This window comes from Peromyscus eremicus, chromosome 23, assembly GCF_949786415.1.
Source record: "Peromyscus eremicus chromosome 23, PerEre_H2_v1, whole genome shotgun sequence".
In the NCBI taxonomy this organism is placed as follows: domain Eukaryota; kingdom Metazoa; phylum Chordata; class Mammalia; order Rodentia; family Cricetidae; genus Peromyscus; species Peromyscus eremicus.
The window spans coordinates 4608794-4629119 of NC_081438.1; the positions used below are offsets into that span (position 1 = coordinate 4608794).

Sequence of the window (20326 nt, forward strand, 5' to 3'; positions counted from 1 at the left end):
GGTTTGAACCTGGTTGTAGAGGCCCAACAACACTGTGCGGCCTCCATGGGGAACAGAGAAACAAAGGAATGGAGGATGAGGGGGATGAAAAATAATGAAGGAAAAAAGAACGAATGATCGAATATTTGTCTATATTTTTACATTATTTTGGGGGTGCTGAGGATTGAACTCAGAGCTTTGAGCATGCTAAGCACACACAATCTCCGAGTTCTCCAGCCCTGCCTTTTCTTCTTCTTTCTTCCTTCCTTCCTCTCTTTCTTTTTTTTTTTGGGGGGGGGGGTGTTCGAGACAAGGTTTCTCTGTGTAGTTTTGGTGCCTGTCCTGGATCTCGCTCTGTAGACCAGGCTGGCTTCGAACTCACAGAGATCCGCCTGCTTCTGCCTCCCGAGTGCTGGGATTAAAGGCGTGTGCCACCACCACCCGTCATGGTAGCCTCTTTATTAACGAATGGTAGCAGCACATAGTCACAGCCCGGCGTTGCCTTTTCTTTCTTTCTTTCTTTCTTTTTTTTTTTTTTTTTTTTTTTTTGGTTTTTCGAGACAGGGTTTCTCTGTGTAGCTCTGTGCCTTTCCTGGAACTCGCTTGGTAGCCCAGGCTGGCCTCGAACTCACTCACAGAGATCCGCCTGCCTCTGCCTCCCGAGTGCTGGGATTAAAGGCGTGCGCCACCACCGCCCGGCTGCCTTTTCTTTTGAATGGAGTAGTTCATGCATAAATACGTGCAATCGTGCGAGTTCCAGTTATTAAAACCCTTATGCCCACCGCTCATCTAAGACAACAGTGGACGTTTACCAATGACTTGTAATGGCGGAGACCCGCGGTTCTTGGCCTCTGCTGCCTATGGGACACACCCCGGGAGCTTTGAAAATCACTGATTTCTTTTTACTCTGGGCAGCTCCCTGCATGATTCTGATGTGCCTTGTTTTGAGAAACATGTGCTTAATTCTCCTCTATCCTATTCCGTTGGTTTCCGCCCTCCCTCCACTTCCAACCCTCGCCCCATCCCACCCCCTCCCCACCCCGTCCCCGGGATGGGCCACCCCGACTCTGGTCCTTCCTTTCTCCCTACTTCGGGGACTAGCAACACTTGCTGTCCCTCCTGCCGCGAGGGGGCGCCGGAGTAAAAACCCCGCCACCACTTCCTTTTCCCGGCGAGCGGCGGGTGTCGCGCCGGAGGTACTTTGGCCTTCGCGGCGCCCCGTCGCCCGGCAACCGACCCGGGAAACGGCTGGCGTCTCTGCCGCGGGCGGGCGCGCGGGCGGGCGCCGCGGGACTCTCGGATCCGGTGCGCGCGCGCTCGAGCTTGGGCCGGCGGCGACCCTTCTTCGAGAACTTCGGGGGGCCGAGAAACACGAGCCCGAGGTTAGGCTGGGCCCAGGGGGTGGGGGACCGGACGGGGGTGCCGCGGGGCCTGTAAGCAGGCGTCTGTCAGGTGCTCGGCGTCGTCTCTCGTTATTTTTGTTGTTGTTTTGGAGGCAGGTTGGCTTTGAACTCCGGGACTCGGGTGGTCCCTTCCTGCTCGGGCCTCCGAAGTACTTGGGTCTGCAGGGGCATGCCGCTGAGACCTGCTTGCCCGTGTCATTTTCTGCAGAGTGTAAACATCCTCACTTGCCTATCCCAGACTTTTCAGGACAATGTCCGTGTCTGTCACGTCCCTGGTGATGGCTGGCCACAGCCCAGGTGTATTTAAAGTGATAACTTGCAGCCTTGGCGGCACATCATTTGAAACACGCTGGCATGGGCCTCGTTCTAAAGTTTTGATCGTTCAGTTGTTCTAGGGTGGGAATGTGGACGTCTTAAAAAGCTGTTATAAAGGGGCCGCCGACGGGCGAGGAGACCAGACAGGTGGGAGGGTTCCAGCGTTTGCAGCTGGCTCAGTGTCTGCCCACTATGTCCCTCCCCTTCAGATGGCGCTCCCCACGTTGCCCTCTTACTGGTGCAGCGGGAGACCCCTGGATCAGCAGGTCGCACGCCAGCGCCAGCGAGAGCAGGAGGCCCAGCTTCGCCTGCAGTGGGAAGAGAACAGCCGTTATTTCAGGATTTCCGACATCCACAGCTCCAAACAGGCCGAATGGAGCTCCGAGACCTCCTATCGGCGGAGGCAAGTATCAGTGTGTCCTGCCTGCTGGTTCCTTCCACTAGCTGCTCAGGGGATGTGGCCTTGGGGCCTAGGGACTGTGGCTTGTGACAGCGTGAGTAATCTACATGGTGATGCTAGTCTAGCTGAAAATTGGGGTGTGTGGGGAAAATAACCAGTGAAATAACGTGCATTATGAAAAGATAAAATGTATGCAGAGCGGTCGTCTTCTCTGTAAGTGTTTGTGTTTAAATACACCCCTCCCAACTGATAGAGAAACGCATATGAAACTGTTGCTGGGTTTGACTGACGCGCAGTGGGCTCCTTACCTAGCATGCATGCGTACCAGCGTGAGAAGCTGAAGGAGGAGAAGAGGATGAGTCTGGAGGTCCGGCGTGAGAGACTCAGGCAGCTTGTGCTGGAGGAGCAGGACCTGCTGGCCGCTGAGCTGGAGGGGCTGAGGCTGAGCATGAGCCTGCGGGAGCGAAGAATCCGGGAACAGCACCGGGATCTGAAGTCAGCCCGAGAGGAACAAAGGAAACTGGTACCTAGTCTAAACCTGAGGAAGGTCGTGGCATGGTGACATGTCGGCAGCCTGAACTGAAGGTTCCATCCCTGGGGCTGTTCTTGGCTGACTTGGTCAGATGAGATGGCCAAGGGACTCTACAGTCCGTAGGAAAAGCACTCTTTTTTATTTTAGCCCATGGTTTTAGAGGGCCTCAGGTCATCCTAATGGGGAAGGCGTGGAGTCCTTGCCCGCTGGAGCGCATATCATGTTGGTTCAGGAAGCAGAGAGCACGTCAGAAGGACGGTTTGGTCTGTAGCCTTCAAAGACAAGCCCCAGTGGGCTGCTGCCAGCTAATCCCTCACCCCCTGAAGGCACCGCGGCTTCTCTGAATAGTGCCAGAGCTGGGGAGCAATTGTTTTTGCTGTTGGTTTTGTTGTTGGTTTTGAACTGGTCTATGTAGTCCTGGTTGGCCTGGAACTTTCTCTGTAGACCACCCTGGCCTCAAAGTTACAGAGATCTGGCTGCCTCTGACTTCCTCATGCTGGGATTAGAGGGGAAGAGTCTGCCTGGCCGAGAGCAAGTATTTAAAATGTAAGCATAAGGAGTAATTCAGATCCGGCTCATAGCAATGATCTAAACCAGATACGGTAAAACGTCAAAGATTTGTACAAGGTGGGGAGGTCAGCCACGTTTGGTTAGCGCCTTCGGCATGTAGTCTGGGTGGTCATGTAGACAATGGCAACAGTACCGTCTCACAGCAGACAGACCAAGAATCCAGCAGTTAGTTGTTCAACCCATGAAGCTTGGTCTCTGCACGCTCAGCCTGGTGTTGGAGTCGGGGGATTTTTTCTTTTTCATTTTCCTCCCTCCCTCCCTCTCTCCCTCCCTTCCTACCTCCCTCTCTTCTCTTTCTCTCCTTCCTTCCTTCCTTCCTTCCTTCCTTCCTCCCTTCCTTCCTTCCTTCCTTTCTTTTTCTGAGACAGGGTTTCTCTGTGTAGCCCTGGCTAGCCTCGAACTCACAGAGATCCACTTCCACCAGCCTCTGCCTCCCGAGTGCTGGGATTAAAGGTGCTCCACCACTACCTGGTTAACTTCTGATTTTCTTCTGTAAGAAGTTGGAGTTAATACCAGCCACAGTAACGGTGGATGAGCTTGCCAGCAAGAATGAGGGGAGACAAAAAGCCAGCACCCACACTTCATGCCTTTAGAGGGCATGTTTGGTATGTGGTAGCTCCCTTCTCTGCCGAATAAGTCACTGCAAGTGATTCCTCTTCTTCTCTTCAGTTCTGGGTCCCACGAAGGTCTGGGAACACTATAGTTTATCAAGTGGCTATGGTAATTAGCCTCAATCTGTGTTTCAACTTGCTGTGTATTTGGAAACTCCGAGAAGGGACCCAGCCATAGCATCAGCTCTTCGCTAATTCTTGGTCCATTCTACTCTGATGGCCTGTCCCCAGACCTGTGTGTGTAAGGAGAACAGACTTGAGTGGCAGATGTGTTGACATTGCTGAATGGAGAAGGTCATGGCCTGAGCTGACTTCTGTTAAACTTTGTCTACGTGAATCGACTTGAACAGTGACGTCAGGTGTCCTTCTGTGTTTTCTCCATAGATTGCTGAACAACTTTTATATGAACACTGGAAAAAAAACAACCCCAAACTTCGAGAGGTGAGAATTAAGGGCCTTCCATTGCTTTGCCTGGGTGAGTGACACTGTGTTTTCAGATTTGTTTGTTTTTTGTTTTGAAATTTATTTATTATTCTTTTATGTACATTGGTGTTTTGCCTGTATGTATGTCTGTGTGAGGGTGTCAGATCTTGGAGTTACAGACAGTTGTTAGCTGCCATGTAGGTGCTGGGAATTGAACCCCAGGCCTCTGGAAGAGCAGTCAGTGCTCTTAACCGCTGAGCCATCTCTCCAGCCCCTTTTTTTGGTTTTTTGAGACAGGGTTTCTTTGTGTAGCCCTGGCTGTCCTGGAACTCACTCTGTAGACTGGGCTGGCCTCGAACTCACAGAGATCCACTTGCCTCTGCCTCCTGAGTGCTGGGTTTAAAGGCATGCGCCACCATCGCCTGGCTTTTGTTCGTTTTTGAATCTGGATTTGTGCTGGGTTGGTACAGAGGAAAAAAGATCACCAGGCAGAAGGCCTGGTCCGACAGGACTGAGCAGTGGCCGTTAACTGCACAGATTCCACTGGGGATATGTTCTTTGGCCCCAGAGCTCTTCCCAGCAGGCTGCAGAGACCTGGGTGGGCTCAGGACGGCTCTAAGAGCGGTTTCTGGAGGGGACGAGCATACAGGATGCTGGCTTTAGTTCTGCAGTACAGAGTGAAGAAAGGGCCTTCTGGATGGAGGTGCTGAAGAACTGGCCTGTGGTGTGAGAACAGAGCCAGGAGGCTGTAAAGGGCCAGTGGGACCGCGGTGCCCAAGAGTAGAGAGTCCTGAAGTGTTGGAGCTGGTGAAGTAGACGGGCCAGACCTTGAGCAGCGCTGCCTGGCCTCCTTCAGAGGCACTGGACCACTTTAACAGTGTGCAGGGCCATGGCTGCATCCTGGGCCACCCCTGCACAGCTGCACCCTGAGACACTCATTCCCAGCTGCATCCTGGGGCACCACTGCACAGCTGCATCCTGGGGCACCCCTGCACAGCTGTATCCTGGGGCACCCCTGCACAGCTGCATCCCCACTCAGCTGCATCCTGGGGCACCCACACACAGCTGCACCCCCGCACAGCTGCATCCTGGGGCACCCACACACAGCTGCACCCCCGCACAGCTGCATCCTGGGGCACCCCCACACAGCTGCATCCTGGGGCACTCTGGCAGCATTGTTGGCGTGAGCTGGGCAGGGGTGCTGCTGCTGGTGGGCTCCTAAGGTGAAGGCCCGGACTGGGGTGGAGGAGACAGGAGTCTGCAGACCTGGGGACAGAGGGAGTGATGTCCTGGTTGCCATCACTGAGCAGACTGGCTGGAGGGTGTTAAGCCTGTTACTGATGGCGTTTATCATTCCAGCAGTGTTTGCACGAGTTTGGTTCTCTGACTTGATGTAGCTCCTTATGTCTAGAAATGGCCAGGAGCAGTTTCCAGGTGAGATGGGCTCGGGGAAAGGTGTTTGCTGCCAGACCCGGAGAGCGGAGTTTCATCCCGGGACCAACATGGGGGACGGAGAGAACCAACCCCCACAAGTTGTCCTCTGACACACACACACACACACACACACACGCACACACACACACACAGTAAAAAATAAGAAACCTGGGTGGGGTGGTTCACTTTGTTTTGTTTTGTTTTGTTTTGTTTTGAGACAGGGTCTTACTATTGTAGACCAGGCTGGCCTTGAACTCACAGAGATCCACCTGCCTCTGCCTCCTAAGTGCTGAGATTAAAGGCTCCCATGACACCATCCACCAGGCTCTGGTTCACTCCTTTAATCTCAGCACTGGGGAGGCAGAGACAGACAGGTCTCTGAGTTCAAGGCCAGCCTGGTCTAAAGCTGCTCCTTTGTAAAGGAAGTTTTGGTGAGCCGAGCTTGGGGCTGGCTCTGCTTCTTACCCAGCTGTCTCCTGAGCTCTCTTTTCAAATCTCAGTTCCAAGTCTGCTGAGAAATGCCTCCTGCTCACCTGGGGCTCCAGGAGCGAGCTTTGGCCCTTCTGTTCAAGGTGTGAACTGGGCTTAGAAGCGGCCGGTCCTTTGGTTTCCTACCTGCTGAGTGTTCAGATTGGTTTTGTTGTTGATTTTATGGATTATTGTGTATGAGGGGTACAAGTGTGCCGTGGTGACTGTGGAGTCAGAGGACAACTTTCTGGAGTCATTTCTCCCTGCCCACCTGGCTGAGGCAGGTTTGTTTTGTTTATGCTGCTTGGCGGAGCACTCCACGCTGCTGGCCCTCGAGCGTCTGGGTTTCTAGGCAGTTCTCCGTTTCTGCCTCCCATCTTAGCACAGAGGTGCTGGGACCACACACGCATGTCACCATGTCCTATTTTTTCCACAGATGGCTCCAGAGGCTGAGCTCAGGTTTGCAGGCTGCGCCCTCACTCACAGTGTTCTTGTTGGGGGGCCGCCTTACACTCGAAGTTCACAGAGAGAGTCATGGTCAGGTTCCAGCAGACGACACAGACAGTAGCACGTCACCTCAGTCTCACACAGCCCACCGGGAAGTTAATATTCTCTCTTTCTCACCCTCAGATTGAGTTGGACCTCCACAAGAAGCACGTGATAGATTCCTGGGCAACACAGAAAGAAGAAAAAAAACAGGTGTGTGATGGGCGACCCTTACATGCTGTGCCGTGGCTCCCTCCCACCTCTCACTGTGTTTTGTTTCCGTGCTCTTGGCTGGATGAGCAGGCATATGCAGCCTGAACGTGTGCTTTGTGTGTGCTTACATGCATGTTCATGCATGTGTCTGTGTGTACAGGTGTGTGCATGCAGGTGTGAGTGTGTATGCAAGTGTGTGTGTGTGTGTGTGTGTGTGCAGGTGTGTGCATGGGTGGGTCGGTATGCAGGTGTGTGTGTGTACATGTGGCAGTCAGTGGATAACCTCAGGTGATGCTCCTCAGGAGCCAACCCCTTTTTTTTGAGATAGGGTCTCTCAGTGGCCTGTAGCTTTCCCAAGTAGACTACTGGGGACCTATAGGGACTCACCAGTTTCCACTTTCCCGGGACTGAGACTATAAGCATGTGTCACTTTGGCCGCTTTGTTTGTTTGTTTGTTTGTCTGTTTATTTATTATGTACATGGTATTCTGCCTGCATGTCTGGTGAATGCCAGAAGAGGGCATTACAGATGGTTGTGAGGCACCATGTGGTTGCTGGGAATTGAACCAGTGCTCTTAACCGCTGAGCCATCTCTCTAGCCCTTGGCCACTTTTTTTAATTAAAGAATTTCTTAAAAATTATTTTTTGTGTATGGGTGTTTTTGCCTGCTCTGTCTGTGTCCTTCAGGCATGTCTGGTGCCTGTGGAGGCAGGAATAGGGTGTTGAATCCTTTGGAACTGGAATTATGGACAGCTGTGAGCTGCCACGTAGATTCTGGGAATTGAACCCAGGTCCTCTGGAAGAGCAGCCACGGTGCTCTTAACTGTGGAGCCATCTCTCCAGCGCCAAGTTTTACTTTTTATTTTTATTTTTTTTATGTGTTTGAGTGTGTGCCACATGTGTACTGGTGTCTGAGAGGCCAGATGAGAGTGTCAGGTCGCTGGGAGGTGGAGTCCCAGGTGACTGGGATGCCTGACGCAGGTGCTGGGAACTGAACTCTGGTCGTCCCCTGGCAGAGCAGAGGAGCCCTTGCTGCTGAGCCATCTCTCTGGCCACAGCATCATAAACCTGCATCATGGGCACTCAGCCCTGGGTCATCGCAGCACCTCTGGGGATGAGTCCACAGCACGCACGGATCACTTTGTGTTCACTGTGTTCTCTTGTGGAGGGGAGAGAGCCTGACATGGAGAGCTCTAGGTCCCTGCTGGAGAAGGGGGCTCCAGGCGGAGCTTACCTGGGCCCTGCAGCCGGCTGTCATCCAGCCGGGAGCTGAGTCTCCTCTGGCCGTATGTTGAGAGTGTTGCCCTCCGGTAGCAAGAAGCCACGGAGCAGCAGGAGAACAAGCGGTTGGAAAATGAGTACGAAGCGGCGCGCAGGGAGGCGATGGACCGGCTGCGAGCAGAGGCGGAGAGGAGGCAGCAGGAGGATAAACTGCAGGCTGCGGCACTCTGCCAGCAGATGGAGGAGCTCAAGCAGAAGGAGATGGAGGTGAGGGGAGCCCTCCTGGCCCGAGATCAGCAGGGTGGGGCTTCCATGGATGGGTCATCCTCCCCCCCCCCCCCCCCCCCCCCGTTCTCAGAGCTGGGTGCTCCCCTCTCGTGTGTGCTCCTTCCTAGCTCTGCTCAGACTTTGGGACGTTAATGGTCTGGAGACACACCTGTCCACGGGGATCCCGGGTTTTCCGGTGGACATGCTCCAGCACACTGTTCCGCTAGGAGCAGGTCTGGGTCTCAGGGTGTGAGCCATGAGGTGGTGGTCCAGGAGGCTGTCTTCGAGAACACTGGCTTCCAGAGAGGACTGAGTCTCTGTCCAGATGGAGAGAGGCTTCGCCTCTTTGGTCTGTGTCCATTTCCCTTTTCCCTAGCCCCATAGTTTCAATAGCTAGAGATCGAGTGCCTATCACTAATTCTAGATACTAGGAGATAGGGCCTGAGCAAGGCTTCCGTGTTGGCTGAGGAGACAGAAGTTAAGTCAGAGCAGTGTGGCCAGCACAGGGAGTCAGTCTCTCGGGCTGGGCCAGACTTGTAGGAATAGTTTAGTTGAGGTGGGACTCAGAATCCCATGGAAAAGGCCAGGCTGTGTTCATGTAGAGCCCGCCAGAGATGGAGATGATGTGTGAGGACAGTGTGGTGCCCATCTTACTGGGTTCCCGTTGTCACACAGGCCACCAAGCTGAAGAAGGAGCAGGAGAACCTGCTCAAGCAGCACTGGGAGCTGGAGAAGCTGGAGGAGGAGAGGAAGCAGATGGCCGCCCTCCGGCGCAAGGCGGAGCTGGGGTGCGTGGGAAGCTTCTTGCCCTCTCAGACGCCCATGGGGTCTCCCCAGAACCAAAGGGGGTGTGGCCTGTATGGAGCAGTTGTTGGTCATGTGGCCCTGAAGCTGCTTGCCCCCCATCTTTAGGCGCTTCCTGAGACGTCAGTACAATGCACAGCTGCACAGGCGGACCCAGCAGATCCAGGAGGAGCTGGTGAGTGAGCCGACGTCCCGGCAGTTTCCATCCTTTGGAAACGGTATTTTCACCGCTCAGAACCTGAGTGCATCCTCAGGAGAATTAAAACACAAAGGGGAGTAGAGAGATGCCAGTGGACGGTACAGAGGAGTCGAGGAATTTGCAGGTATGGGGTTACACTTGACAATGCTCTCGGTGCTGTTCTGTACCTGAACTGTGAGGTCTCGGGGGCAGCTCCACGGTAGACCGCATTGGTACTGATTTTTGGTTGTTCATTTTTGGAGACAGGATCTCACTGTGTGGCCCTGGCAGGCCAGGAATAGGCCATATACACCAGGCTGGCCTCAGATTCACAGAGATCCATCTGCTTCTGCCTCCCAAGTGCTGGGATTAAAGCCGTGCACCACCACACCTGGTTCTTAGGTATTCATTTAGAAAAATAATAAATTTGGGGGACTGGAGAGATGGCCTAGTGGTTAAGGTCACTTGTTGCTCTTGCAGAGGACCTGGGTTTGGTTCCCAGCAGCCACAGGGTGCTAAAGGGACCTGACATCTTCTTCTGACCTCTGTAAGCAGCACATAGATGTGGTGCACATAGATGCAGTCAGAACACTCACACATAGAAAGAAAATTTAAGTTGTATTATTGTTTGCGGGGGAGGGCATGCCCATGCCACAGTGTGCACATGAAGGTCAGTTTGTCCCTCCTTCTGTGAGCTTTGGGGATTGAACTCGGTTGTCAGGTTTATGTGGCAAATGCTTTTCCCCGCTGAGCCATCTCTCGGCCCATTCCTTAGGTATTCTTGATGGGAAAAACGATGGCGTGACGCAGATGTGAATGGGCTTAAGGAGCAGTCATTTCACACTGTGGGCATGTGCCAGAGTGCCCGAGTCCGCTTCACTGAGGCACACAGCGAGGTTCCCCACCTCCAGAGATGGCTGCTGAGCTGCACACTCTCCTGACTTGTTTGAGACACACCATAGAGGGCGGGTTCCCTCCTGTGCTCACCTCCCAGTGCCTTTCAGTTGCCTGGCTCAGCACGCTTGTTTGGGTGTGAAAGACAAGTGTACCCCTGAACACACACACACACACACACACACACACACACACATTTGCTCTCCATATCCACGAGTTCTGTATCCATGAAGTCAACTAACTACAGATCAAAAAATAACTGAAAAAAAGGATGGGGTGGGCTAGGCTTCTTAGTGGAGCTACTTGGTGTTCCTGTCATGACTTTAATGAGCTTGTGAGTGAGCACACTCAGGTTTCCTGACTGTCTGCCTCCTTTGGTCAGACCGTCGGATCTGGTGCCACTGTTCTGCCCCCGCCCCTGGGTTCCCCCGCCCCCTCCCATGGGTTCCCCTGCCCTCTCCCATGGGTTCCCCTGCCCTCTCCCCTGGGTTCCCCTGCCCTCTCCCCTGGGTTCCCCGCCCCCTCCCCTGGGTTCCCCCGCCCCCCGCCCCTGGGTTCCCCCGCCCCCGCCCCTGGGTTCCCCTGCCCTCTCCCCTGGGTTCCCCTGCCCTCTCCCCTGGGTTCCCCTGCCCTCTCCCCTGGGTTCCCCCGACCTCTCCCCTGGGTTCCCCTGCCCCCTCCCCTGGGTTCCCCTGCCCCCTCCCCTGGGTTCCTCTGCCCTCTTACTATAGTGTGGAGTTCTGTAGACATAGATGAAGGTCACTTTCTGCCAGTTGGCATTTGATGATTTCTAGTTTTCCTCCACATTTACAGTAAAGCTGCGGTGAGAAGTTTGTGCATGTATCTATGTTCACACACTGCTGTAACCTCCTCAAAGCTAGTGTTCTAAAATGTGTCGTACACATCCAGGGCCACGTATGTGCCTGTGGTGGCGCAGGTGGCAGGAGGGGTCACTTCCATTAGTGAGAAGCTTCTGGGCCAGTGCAGTGTCTACAGCGGACCTTTGTGGTTATCCAGAAGCGGTCCAGCCCCTTCCCTACATGGCTGTGTCGGGGACACACAGAAGGGGCTGTGTAGGGGGTGGGCTCCTCTGTCTGACCACCACACCCCTCCTCTAGGAGGCAGACGGGCGGATCCTGCAGGCGCTCCTGGAGAAGGAAGATGAGCTGCAGCGTGTCGAGCTGGCCAGGCGGGAGCAGGCCCTGGCCGATGCAGCCTGGATGAAGCAGGTCATCGAGGAGCAGCTGCAGCTCGAGAAAGCTCGGGAGGCAGAGCTGCAGCTGCTGCTGAGGTGAGGGCCAGCTGCTGGCCTCTACTCTGCTTCTGTGAGATGCCCTCAGGTCACTGGGCAGGCCACTTTTGTTCTGAAACATCTGTCCTTGTAACTCATCATCCCTAGGGACCATGTCTTTGCTAGTAGGTTGGGGTGACCTAACGTTATTCAAGGTGGAAGTCATTACGGTTCAGAGTGATAATGCGTTCATCTGAAGTCTTTAAACCACGTGACGAGATTGTTCCCATCAGTTTAATTCTTCTAAGCTCCGTAAAAACCAGCCTGGATTCCAATGTGCTCCCGAAGACAGTCCCACCATGTTGCCTTGGCTGGTCTCCACCCCCTGAGCTCCTCAGGGCCCAGGGGCTTAGGACTGCTGGCCTATGTGCACAGCTTTGGGGCCTAAAAGTCCAACTCACAGATGGAAATAGCCAAATAACAGGCAATCCATACTGATATCCAGACACTGTGATCGGTCCCCGGCATTCAGCCTAGTGGTGGGTACATGACTTGTGGAGACCCCAGGAGGTGGCTAGCTGCTGCCAGGTGAGCCAGCAGCCATCCTGGGAGGGTGGTGATTAGCATAGGTAGTGCCTTCGCCCCTCCCATCTCTGGTCCTGGTGGTTTTATTTACCTTAGTGCTAAATGGCTGTGGTACTTTTTTTTTTTTTTTTAATTTAAGGAGATGAAGTATTAAATGATGACCTAAAGTATTACCGGAGTGTTGTCCTTAGCTGTCATCGTTGGAGAGCTGGTGTGGATGTGCCCGCTCTGCCGTCTGTCCCCCGCCTTTGGTGGTGGTGTACAACCTCTGTGTCCTTTTTGTGTTTGTCCAGGGAGGAGGCCAAGGAGATGTGGGAAAGGAGAGAAGCAGAGTGGGCTCGAGAGCAAAGTGCGAGGGACAGACTGATGAATGAGGTAACTCCAGACATGGGGACTCGGATGGCCGTTGGTCCCACGGGATGTGTGCAACCCCACCGACTCAATCTGCTCCGGTTGTCTTAGGTAGCGTTGAAGTCACTGTGTAAGTAGCACAAGCTTACTAAAGGGATCCCGATGTACAGAAAGAACACAGAGGAAGTCCTCAGTCCTCTCCTCCACAGCTTCCTGCTGCTCTGTGTCTCCTGGGCTCAGTGCCCGGCTTCTTAACTACATGCGGTTTTCCCCACCGTGCTGTTTATTTGATTTCGAGCATTCTCGCTAGCACACCTCAGCACTTGTCAGTGAACACCACACGGCTGCGGCTGCAGCCCGCCCCTCCTCCTCCTCGAGTGGGTATTCTCCGAGGCACTTGCGGGGCGCCTTCATGAAGGAGTCCGTGTTCCCTGAGGCCAGCAGCCAGCAGAGGAGCCGAGTGTGAGGGTTGCAGGGACCCAGCGGGGAGGTCCTTCTCAGCCCTGCACCGACAGCTGTGCTGAGGTGGGCTGGAACCATGAGCTCCGTGTTTGGAAATCAGCCACGTTGGCTGGTCGGTTGGTGCTCACTTGTGTGTAGCATATTCCCTGTGGGTTTCGAACTTCCTCATTTCAGCTTCCCCCTGGTGTGGCCACTTTATGTGTCCCCCTCCTGACGGTGCAGGTGTTAGGCATGTCTTGTGGCTTCTTGGTTCCTTGGCTGCGGTTGGGACATCTCAGTGCTCTGGGCCAAGGTCCAAGTTCCAAACAGCAGCAGGTGTTTGCTGCTTGGAGTCATAGAGGATGTGTGACTGCGTCCTGGTGGCCTGTGGGGAGGCCTCTCCAGTGTTTCCCCCATAACACTGCTGTGTCCTGTAGGTTGATGTCTTAGTCAGGGTGTCTAGTGCCGTGATAAAACACATGACCTAAAGCAGCTTGGGCAGGAAAGGGTTATTGAGACTTAAAACTCTCAGGTAACATTCTATCACTGAGGGAAGTCAGGGCAGGAACCTGGAGGCAGGAGCTGATGCAGAGGCCATGGAGGGTGCTGCTTACTGGCTTGTTCCTCATGACTGGCTTAGCTTGCTTTCCTATACAATTTAGGACCATCTGCCCAGGGGTAGCACCGCCCACAGTGGGCTGGGCTCTTCCATGTCAATCATTAACCAGGAAAATCCCCCTCTGACTTGCCAACCTGTGGAGGCATTTTCAACTGATACTCCTCTTCCCAGATGACTCTAGCTCGTGGAGCATTGGAAACAGAACTAATTAGGGCGGGTGGCATGGCTGGGAAGAGCAGTGGCCCACACTGGGCCTGTGGTTCAGGTCTGCTGCCCGTGTGTGAGGATTAGGCTGGATTGGTACACTGTGGCTGCAGCTCGTGTGAAGCTTAGACTGAAATGCAAACCTTCTTTTCCCCTTGGCCAGGTTCTCACAGGGAGGCAGCAGCAGATACAAGAAAAGATCGAACAGAACCGGAGGGCACAAGAGGAAACCCTAAAACACAGGGAAAAACTCATCCAGAGTCTGGAGGAGGCAAAGCAGTCAGCTCAGCGTGCAAAGGAGGAGAGAGAGGAGCTGAAGTCAGCCAGAAAGCAGGAGCTGGAAGCCCAGGTGGGAGCCGAGGGCCAGGGCAGCCTCTGTAGGTCAGGGCCTGGAGGCAGCAGGCTCTGCAGGGTTCTCGGGACACTGAAGAACAGAGCTCAGAGTTCCATGACTCAGTTCCTTTGCTCATTCATATCTAAATCCCTTTTGGTTTCTGTAGCAGCCCTGACATTTTAAAAGAATTATGTGCATGCATGTGTGTCTGAATATGGGTTTGTGCACTTGTGTGCAGTGCCCAAGGAGGCCAGTAGAGGGCACTGGATCTCTTGGAGCCAAGTCACAGGCAGGTGAGAGCCACTCCCCTGCGGTTGCTGGGAACTGAACTTCGCTCCTCTGTGAGAGCAGTTTGTCCTTCTAACTGCTGAGCCATGTCTCCGTGGCACAGGCTCCATTCTGGTTCCTTAGTCTCTGTGGGGACCATGCCGATGTCACGGTTACTTTTTTCTACTCCATTGTTCTCCAAACACATGGCTGCATCCAGAGCTTTCACAAAGTCCACAGCGCCATCTCCATGGCCTCAGGTTCCCATCCTGGCTGCTGGCACTTACCATCTGCCTCCTGGCTCAGAGGCAGGGCTATGCCCCACGGCCTGGTCTCTGGTGACTCTATTCTTGGTGTTCAGGTTGCGGAGCGCCAGCTCCAGGCGTGGGAAGCAGCCCAGCAGGCGGAGGCGGAAGAGGAGGAGGTCCAGCGGGCAGAAGAGTTCTCTGATGCTCTGTTGCAGCAGGAGGCGAAGACCATGGCTGAGGGAGGCTACCGGCCCAAGGTAGGCACTTGCCAGGTGCCTGGCCACCACAGCCCCATCCTGGGCTCTCCTGTCCCTCCCTTGTGTCTGTCTTTCCGGCTGGTGACAGCCTCAGTGCAGAGGCCTTTCCTTGACTGGACTTCAAATGGTCCGAGTGGTTTTGCTCTGGTTCCCGCCGCTTCAGGCTTTGCAAAGACGGAGGGCCTCAGTGCTGATGTTGTGCCTGAAGAATGATGGCCACAGCTAGTGAGAGGTGGCAGTGGGACCAGGTCCCAGCCGCCCAGTGGAGCCAGGTGACTGGGACCTGCTTCTCTGCCCCACCCCTTTCCTCTGCTCTTCATCTCTTTCTGTGCTCCTTATGTGGTGCTCTTGAGTGACTCGTGTGAGCCCTGAGCAGGGCACCATGGAGGCTGGCGTGCCTGTTGTGAGGGACCTGCTGACTAGGCTCTCTGCGGCAGCTAGAGGAACTCGGCCACCTGGCTCCTTGCATTCTGAGGGGTGTGCTAGAGAGAGAGGACTGACGGCTTCCCTGTCAGAGAGCGAGGGGCTGGGGTGGACGAAGACTGGAGTGCTCTTCGTTTGCTGTAGGACTTCAAAGTCAGACCTGGCAGAGGGCTCTGAGTACAGGAGACAGCATTTCCAAAGTCACTGGAGCATGCATCAGGGTGCCAGGGCTTCACAGAGCACACACAGTGTCTCAGGGCTGGTCACAGAGTGCCTCACTCATGGCTGAGCCAGGGCTTTCTCAGCTGTAAGTGAAAAGTCACTCGTGTGCTCCTAATAGAGCGAGAGGTCAGTTCCCAGAGTTCCAGACTGCTGACCCGATAAATCATGTGCTTGCTTTCTCAGCCTTATGGACACCCCAAAATTGCCTGGGACTGACGTTGAGCACAGAGAAGCATGCCGGACTTGATAGACAGCTTCAGACATCTGCACAGTGCTTGTTCTGGCCAGGGCTCAGGGTGCTGTTGGGTAGTTTGGCCATGGCTGTTCAGGCACATCGTGGTCTAGCTGGATGTCGAGATGCCATAGGTGTGCAGCACCCGGTGAGAGCCCTCCCCTGCCTTCCTCACCCAGACAGGTCTTACAGACTCATATGATGGTCCAGAGGTCGTCCAATGCTTTCTACATAGATTTTAGAGCTACCAAGAACAAGTTGTATCCCAGGACAGGATATGTAGGTTCCCTGTACATGTCAGCTCTAGGGAGGACCAGTCAGAGAGGAGGGGCCTTTCGGGTTTTAAAGTTACCATTTAATAAGTTATTCTATTGAAGGCAGACTCGTAGGTCTTGGTGTAGTTATTTCAGGTTATTAGCTGCGTAGCCCCAAAGGAAGAGTCCGGCAGTCTGGGCATCTACCATGCGTTCTGCAAAGACGGCCACAAAGGAGCTCCTTGTTGTGGAGTGTCGTGAGAATTCCCATGGGGGGCTGGGGCGTAGTTCAGTGTGGAACGCTTCCCTGGCACCTGTCTGGTCCTCATCCCAGCCCCAGCACCACCAAGAAGAAAAGAAGCCCATAGAGCATTAGAACACATGTCGTCAAGGGCACCTGGTTGGCTAGCCTGGTAAAGGCAGGGGTGTGACTAGGACCTCCAGAGTCCAGGGGAGGCCTGTGTGCAGCCCCGTGGGAATTATGTGCCCAGAGGAGCATGCGACCTGGAGGAATGGAATCAGACTCAATCACAGCTGACCCCATTGCCCCCACTGTTGGATCCCACGTGACACAGGCCCGACTCACCTCTGCAGACAGCTGTGGCTCCTTGCAGCAACAGCTGTTAGTTTTATGACTTGTACTTTTCCACGCCCTTCCTCTGGGGTTCCGCACCTCAGTAAACCCCAGCCAGTTGTAGGGTATTGTCTCTGGTTATGGGAACCCAGAGCTTATGAAACAGCCCAGGTCCACGGGCTGCGTCACTTTCCTCCCTCCACTGTGGGACTCCAGCCTCAGCCTCTTCACTTCCCACCGTGGATCCTCGAATGTGGTCCCTGAGCACCATTTTCATTAGGCACTTTTCAGATGCTCACTAATGTGAAAGAAAGCTCAGGCTGTCATTGCTGCTGGTGGGTGCTGGGTAGGGTGATGTGTACAGCCCACATCACGGGTCTTCCACTGGTCACATCTCACAGGTTACTCTCACTTTTCTTGTGAACATGGTACTCTCTCCCCTCTTGTTTTTCAAGACAGGGCTTCTCTGTGTAGCCCTGGCTGTCCTGGATCTCGCTCTGTAGACCAGGCTGGCCTTGAACTCAGAGATCCACCTGCCTCTGCCTCTGCCTCCCGAGTGCTGGCATTAAAGGCGTGCGCCACTATGCCCACATGACTTTTCCCTCTTATTTCTACGGGAACCACAGAAAATCACTAGTGGTTGTACACTGCTCCAGGGCAGAACCCCAGTGGACAGACACTGCACACAGGTATCAAAGGTTTGCTGGACAAGCATTGTTTTTACTGGCATTAAAATGATGTCCTACTAGTTCTCTGTTTTGTCATCATTTGTGTGTGCGTGTGTGTGCATGTGTATACACGCATGCTTTTGTGTGATCGTGTGTGTGCATGTGTGTACACGCATGATTTTGTGTGATGGTGTGTGTGTGTGTGTGTGGTGGTGTGCATATAGGATCAGAGGACAATTGTGTACACTCCCTTCTCCTCCCTTTATGAAGGTCCCAGGAACTGAACTAGGGTCATTAGGCTTGTGTGGCAAGTGTCTTTAACTGCTGACCCGTCGCTCTGGTCTCTGGTTTGAAATGTTTTAAACACTTCCTCTACAAACTGAGTCGAGATGCTCTCTCTAAAGTCAGCGCTGTCTAGTTCTTGTAACAGCTCACGCCTCTAACTGCCTGTGTGTTGGTGTGTGCAGTCACACCGAGGGCAGCAGTGTGCTGTGAGAAGTGTATGACTTCATCACTGTGCAAACTCAGCTTCCACAGGCCAACACTGGGTTCTACACCCGTGGGCCCCAGTACAGCCCTCCCTGCCTGTTACCTGGCATGTCATCGTGTAGCACACGACCCTGTGTGACGTAACATGGTCCACGATGTCTTCAGTAGGTTCCCCTCACAGTCGTTCTGTAAGAGAGATGGGTTGGAGCCACTATGGCCATGGAGTGATGGACGCTCTATACAGCCTGTCCTCGGCAGGGCTTTTGCATGGTCTCCCTAGGGAAGGTCCCTGGCTGGCTCAGAACCCTGGCAGGAGTCAGACGGTGGACTCAGCCATGGACACACAGACAGCATTGCATGAGATAGACCATGGCGTGACAGGAAGGAGAGACAGTCCTTTTCTTTCTCTTTTGGTTTATCTAGACAGGGTTTCTGTGTAGCCTTGGCTGTCCTGGAACTCTGTAGACCAAACCAGAGATCCACCTGCCTCTGCCTCTGGAGTGCTGGGATTAAAGGCGTGCACCACCCCCGCCCGGCCATAGCCCTGTTTATGGACAGAAAGTGTTTTCCTGCCATCTGGGTTTTAGGGAGCCTTCAGTTCCTGAAATAAGTATCACTTGCAGGACTAATGTGATGCCTTTGAAAACCACTGGCCTTACAGTTCAGCCATGTGGAGTCTGACCTCAGTGTCTTTATTCGAGGAAGGGGACTTTACAATCCCTGGGACACAGTCACATGCTTCTCCAACACTAGCTACCGCTCCTTTGTTTTCGCTGCACGAGGCTGACGTACGCGTACACTGCTGTTCCTTTTCTCATTTTCCTTTGTCTCCACCTTTTTCTATTGAAATTGGCTTTTCTAAAGTTCCTTGCGTGACCCCACGTGATCCCCACATCTGTAGCCCTCAGAGTCCTGGAGGGCATGAGGCTGCCGTGCGCTGCCCTATAGTGCTCATCTTTAGGAGACGTCACATCTGCAGCTCTCTCATGTTCCTTTGCCCAGTCACGGTAGGCAGGGCATCTGTGAGAGTCCCCACGCTGGGCCATGCTGTCATTCATGCCACTTGACCAGTCACTCCCAAGACCGCACTGAGCATCTAGACCTCACTGGCCACAGCTCTGCTTCTGGCTTCCAGTGCACATAGTTGTTTCTGGACCTTTCTGGGCTGTGGATAGAAACTGGTTTCTCGGGGGCCAGGAAGATGGCTTAGTGGTTAGAGGCACTTGTTGCCAAGCCTAAGGATTTCAGTCCTCAAGAACCATATGGTGGAAGGAGAGATCAGACTCCCTGCATGTGTGTGCATACACGCTCGCTCGCACACATGCACGCACGCACGATAAGCAGGACGTGAGCTGCCCTGAGCACACCTGCAATGACACCGGTCTCTTCCAGCTGTCACCTCAGAAGTGCAGCCCTGAAGGGTCAGGCCTTGACACTTCCCAGGCCTTTCAGGTGACGAGGCAGACCCTGGTTTCCACATCAGTACCTCACGGGATTGCAGCCTCACTTCCAACTCCTACATCCCCACCATGGAGTTACAGGTGCCTGGGTCCCTGCTCAGCCGTCATCAGATGAGTCCAGACTCCATCACAACCCAGAAATCCATCTGCCCTTCTGTGTTCTCAGCTAAGTACACAGTTGACAGGAACCTGGGGTCCCAGAGTCTTCCACCTCATCACTGTTCCAGGTGACAGAGACTTCCCTTCACCCCATCTTCTCACACTGTGGTCAGACCTTTTACAATCTCATACCTACAGTCAGAGTCACTGGCCTGCAGTGACCTCCCAGAAGCCCTCCTGGAACATGCCACCCTGCATCCTGGCCCGGAAATAGCCTGGGGCAAAAACATGGCTCACCGTGCTGGTCTGTGAGAGCTCACTAAGGTGCCCCACCCTGGAGGCTGGGGTGTTACACACTAAGACAGCAGCAGACTTCTAAACCAAGTTCTAGAGACTAGTCACGCCTGCATAGGTTAAAAAGTGTCTCAAAAGCAGTAATTACATAATTCCAATTTTAAGGAAACAATATGCATTATGGTGATTTCTAACAGGATAAATGGTATTTTTCATTCTGGTGTGTGTCTGCTCAGCCTGGTTTATATTTTACTGGGGATAGAATCCAGCCAGAGCTTCGTACATGTTTGGCAAGCACTCTACCAACTGGGCTACATCCCTATCCACGTTGTTTTCATTTTGGGTATTTGTCTATATTTTTCCACAGCTGTAGCCTTTGAAATGCAATTTTAAAAATAAAACAAGTCTGGTGAGATGTCTCAGCACATAGCTGAGCCTGCTGACGGGCCTGGCCTCTGAGTCCAACCTCTGGGACCCACAGAGAGAACTGATTCCCGCAAGCTGTCTTCTGTAAATAAAAAGATAATAAAGGTGAAAAACAGATGATGTAAGAGGCCAACACTTGAGATAATTAAAGTTACCCTAGCTCCTATGGCATGCCCCCAGCAGGAGAATTCATTCCTGTGAGAGTGGGAGTCTCCTGTCAGGGCCAGGCCTGTAAGATCAATCCATGTGAGTCATTTAATGCGTAACAGAATTTATTAAGATATAAACTGAGGAAATACACTCATGAATACAGAACGGAGTAGCCAGCTGAAGTTGTCCTCTGATCTGACCAGGAGCAAATCCAGCTGGCAGTTCCATCAGACCAGGAAGCAGGCAGCAGGGAGAAGGGACTCATGACTCTTCTCCCTTACCTTTTAAGAGGTCACATACA

The 20326-nt window shown here is 53.6% G+C and overlaps 1 protein-coding gene across 1 annotated transcript; it reads left to right on the top strand.

Annotated features, from left to right (window-relative positions):
* Positions 1-1205: 1205 nt before the first annotated feature.
* Positions 1206-15725, top strand: Tchp (trichoplein keratin filament binding). The gene is made up of 13 exons (XM_059249142.1): positions 1206-1361; positions 1907-2100; positions 2410-2620; positions 4195-4251; positions 6766-6834; positions 8148-8321; positions 8997-9109; positions 9234-9300; positions 11316-11488; positions 12307-12388; positions 13792-13977; positions 14591-14734; positions 15563-15725. Exons 2-13 carry the CDS (start codon positions 1907-1909, stop codon positions 15593-15595), a joined length of 1503 nt encoding a protein of 500 aa, XP_059105125.1. The 5' UTR covers positions 1206-1361; the 3' UTR covers positions 15596-15725.
* The last annotated feature ends 4601 nt before the right edge of the window (positions 15726-20326 follow it).

Coding starts and splice junctions, on each gene's coding strand:
- Tchp (XM_059249142.1), top strand. CDS start 1,907: ATGGCGCTCCCCACGTTGCCCTCTTACTGGTGCAGCGGGAGACCCCTG. Junction 2,621..4,194: donor GAGAGGAACAAAGGAAACTG/GTACCTAGTCTA, acceptor TTTTCTCCATAG/ATTGCTGAACAACTTTTATA. Junction 6,835..8,147: donor AGAAAGAAGAAAAAAAACAG/GTGTGTGATGGG, acceptor GCCCTCCGGTAG/CAAGAAGCCACGGAGCAGCA.